Source organism: Pygoscelis adeliae, unplaced genomic scaffold (assembly GCF_000699105.1).
Source record: "Pygoscelis adeliae isolate BGI_AS28 unplaced genomic scaffold, ASM69910v1 Scaffold508, whole genome shotgun sequence".
NCBI lineage: Eukaryota > Metazoa > Chordata > Aves > Sphenisciformes > Spheniscidae > Pygoscelis > Pygoscelis adeliae.
Genome location: NW_008825292.1, coordinates 28,134 through 32,002, shown reverse-complemented (window position 1 = coordinate 32,002; position 3,869 = coordinate 28,134). Strand labels below are relative to the sequence as shown.

At 44.8% G+C, this 3,869-nt stretch overlaps 1 protein-coding gene across 1 annotated transcript; it reads left to right on the top strand.

The window, feature by feature from the left end:
• Window positions 1–329: 329 nt before the first annotated feature.
• LOC103921908 (E3 ubiquitin-protein ligase RBBP6-like) lies at window positions 330–685 on the top strand. Its single transcript, XM_009329956.1, has one exon. The coding sequence runs from the start codon at window positions 392–394 to the stop codon at window positions 683–685; it is 294 nt and encodes a 97-aa protein (XP_009328231.1). The 5' UTR covers window positions 330–391.
• The last annotated feature ends 3,184 nt before the right edge of the window (window positions 686–3,869 follow it).

Here is a 3,869-nt window from a genome sequence, read left to right as displayed (position 1 = left end):
GGGTGAGGTGGGGGGGGTGGCCGGAGCGGGGGCCGCGGGGGCCTCTCCCCGTTGTCCGTCCGCCTGCCCGTGCTGCAAGGAGGAGCTCGATCGCTGAGGGCCGCGGGCCAGAGTCATTGTCGGGGTGGGGGCTGGGGCCTCGCAGTGTCGCTGCGATGGAGTCCTGAGGCCTTCACCAGCCGAGTCTGCCTGAGGCCGCGGGGCCTGGCCGTGCCAGAGTGCCGCGACCTCTGAGTGTCGCCGGCTCGCTCGAGCTCAGCCCGCTCTGCTTGCCCCGGCCCCCTCGGTCACCCTTCCCCACGTCGCCGTGGGCCCTAACCCAACGCGGAGGCCGCGACGCCATCTGCCGCGGTAGACGCTGTTGCGAAGCAGGCACCGCCTGGCCCTCACCATGTCGCATGTCCACTACAAGTTCTTCTCCAAGCTGAACTATGAAACGGTCACCTTCCACGGCCCCCACATCTCCCTGTGCGACCTCAAGCGCCAGATCATGGGCCGCGAGAAGCTGAAGGCGGCCAACTGTGACCTGCAGGTCACCAACGCCCAGACCAAAGAAGGTGCGTGGAGGTGGCGGGCACGGGGTCTCGGGGACCGCCCGGCTGGCGGCGTCGCAGACCGCCCCGTGGCAGCTGTGTCCTGCGGGGGCCGCGCCCTGCTCTTTGTGGGTCATCCCCACGTAGCGTGAGTTGGCGCGGGGCCCATCCCGCCGGCGTGCGGGGGGACCAGGAGGGCAAGCGGCGCCCAGGATTAGGCAGGGTGGGAAGCGATAATGCGATTCGGCCACGATCGGTAGCTGTGACTTGTGTTGGGGGCCTCACAGGGCTGTTCTTTTGTAGTTGCTGTTCTGACAACTGCCTTCAGATCTGTGCTTTAGACGCGGAGCTAGGCGTGGAAGAGTACGTGGTCGATGTGCGACATATAGTGCTTACAAAAGTTTTGGTTTCCTGGAATTCTTCCAGGTAAAACGATAAGGAAATGCGAGAGGATATCTTATAATAAGAAACTTGCCAGATTTCTTTGAAATCTGGCGGAGAAAGCTGAAAGTGATGGAAATAGAAGAGACGGCTAATTTGAAGAAAGTGGTTTTGGTGATTTAATTTTGTCTTCAACTCCTTTTACCCCACTTCATTGGAAAACTGGTTTTGTGCCTGTGGCAGAAATTGCTCACTAGCAACAACTTGGATCAAGAGTGTATTTGTGAGTTACAATCTATGCAGACCATTTAAAGCCATCTTGCACGTGAGCGTTCCCTGTATCTAAATTATACTTTGGAATTTCTTGTCAATGTAACTTCTTCTCTGCACAAAAGACGTTGTCATTCAGGTGCTGTTGAGCATCATTTCATCATTCATTTCTAACTTTTTTTCCCCTGGTACTACGTGTTAACTATATCAGGGCGGTACTGAAGTTTTATGGCAGAACATTTATGGTGAATAAGGAGGAGTTCTTAGAGAAGTCATAAATTCTTTTAAGTCTAATAAATGGTGCTTGATTCTCAGAGATGATAATGGTTTCGTATTACTTAGTATGATATTTCAGTTTGGTAATCTGCCATCTTGGTAAGTTTGAATGTGATTAAAGACTTTGGGATGTAACTTTTCAGGAATAAAAAGAATTGTAAATTGTGTTTTCATTCCTTAAACATCAAATTTTTTTTTCTGTGGTTCTGTGACACTCTTACAACAGTCTTTTCTTTAAAATGTGTACTAGTGGTTTTTTTCCTCTTCCTGTTTGATGTATTAAAACTTAAACAGAATAATATGTACTCTGCGGTAACTGTAACTTCAGCCGCAGTCTTTAAAGCGGTTGGACCTAAAGCTTGCTGTTTATCTACAGGTATTTAAACTATTTTCGGAGAATGTCTGTGAAGAGACTTACCAGCACAATGTTAGGGGTCTTAGGGATGCCACTGGGTTGCGTGACATGCGTAGGTAGAGAGATACGTTTCAGAAATCTAGAATTTTTCTAGTATTGAATAAAACTGTCAAGAGCTTTTGAGAAATGTTTAATTTGCTTTAAGGGCTTTGCTGCAGGAGGGTCTCTGAATTTTGTCTTCAGTTGCTAATGTACTTTCAGCTTCACGAGTGCTAGCAGGCTGAATGGCCAGCTGGCTGACGTCACTACTGTACTAGTCAGGTCTGCGTAAAACAGAGCCTTAAAACCAGAATGTTGGATGGGAATAAACTGTGATGGAGCTCCATTATTATCACCAGAAGAAAAAATGTCATGAAATAGGCCAAACACGTGGATTCTGTTACAGCAGGTGAGGAACAGAAAGCAAAGGTTTAGAAGAAAAATTTATGCTCATAAATATATTACCCTATAAAGTGTTACTCTAATATACATAATACTGGTTTTACCAAGCGTGTTGCTTTGTTTTCGTACGTAATCAGAATCCAGTGAAGAAGTATCTGCTTCACTAGGTTCTGTTACATGTGGTGTTGCCTAAAGGTGAAGTTAAAGAAGGAGCGTCTTTCATACTTTAAAGAGCATCACTCTTGTTTAACAGGGACGAGATCCTCCTCTAGGTAGGTTGTGTTGCACTTTGGCCTTTGTAAAACAGACTATAAAATTTTAAATTATATATTAGTGACACAGATGCTTACTGAAGCTTTCGTAAGGGTGTTTTCCACGTGAAAACGCAAAAATCCCCTGGTGGTTTTCAGAGCAAAGCTAGAGAATGCATTTCAGTGCAATATATATGTATGCCAAATTTTTGGTTCATATGCATAACTGTGAATTTCAGTTTTTATTGATCAGATGTAGATGCTTAAACTCACCTTCAGAAGATAAAGGAAAAAAACTAGACTGGGGTATTCTGCCTAAATGGGTTGTTTGGAATTCTTACACATGGACATAAAGTATTGGTTTTTTACAACTTTGTCTGTGCAGGAGTCCTGATTAAATGTTGAATGATCTTGGAAGGAACAAAGTGAACCTTGAGTGAAGATGGCCTACTTGTTCAGATTTTTCCGAATACTCTATCTAACCTTTTACAGTTCAGTAACTGTTACTTTTCATAATGGAAATCTAGTAATAGAAGCAATGCTTATATAAGCTAAAAGTAAACAGAATGTTAAATATCAGTGGAAAAAAATGATGTCATGGACTCTTTTTGAGGTGCTGGGAAGGCAAAATGGATGGTTGGGACGTGTTTTAAAAGGTGGTGATGGGGGGTGTCCTCTTCCATGCTTACTATAGAGGCATGTTCTGTAAAGGCAGAATTCCCTACAAAAAGCCTATACTCAAGAATGATGCATTTAAACTTGCTGCCTCCTAATTTGATCTGAATTTCTTGACCTGTCTTTTATAATAGATGTTCTCACAATATCGTGGAAGAACTGCAAACTCAAGAATTCATGTTTCTTGAGTAGTCTTTCCTGCCCTGTAACGTTCTGACTCAAAACACTTGGCGAATGTGCTATTCTGCTTATAAGGCAAAATACAAAAAAAATGTAAAACCAGACATGGGACTCTGAACTGGTCTTAGGTGAATAGTTTTAAGGGAGAATATTGCTCTTGTAAGACTGTCTCTTGAACTCGGAACTTGCTTGAGTTCCGTGTTGCAGCATGCACTTGACAGTTTTAGTAATACCGCGATGTGATGCCTTCAAAACAAACTCATGCGAACTCTGAATGAAATCATTTGGCCTCACAGCTGATGTCTGTCTGTCTACTGAAAAGTCTTCTACACTGTGGAAACTTAGCGTTTTAGAGCAGACATTTATGCAACTTCTAAACCTTGCTCTTCACTGTGCCGTGTTGTGTTGCGGTGCTAGTATGGGGGATTCCTTTGGTTACACCCCAGAGTGCAATTAGTTTTTGGGCTGCGGTGCGGCATTATGCTGTAGAGCTTTCAGAAAGGCTAC

Excerpts from the sequence above, each read along its gene's own strand:
- LOC103921908 (XM_009329956.1), top strand. The coding sequence starts at position 392 with ATGTCGCATGTCCACTACAAGTTCTTCTCCAAGCTGAACTATGAAACG.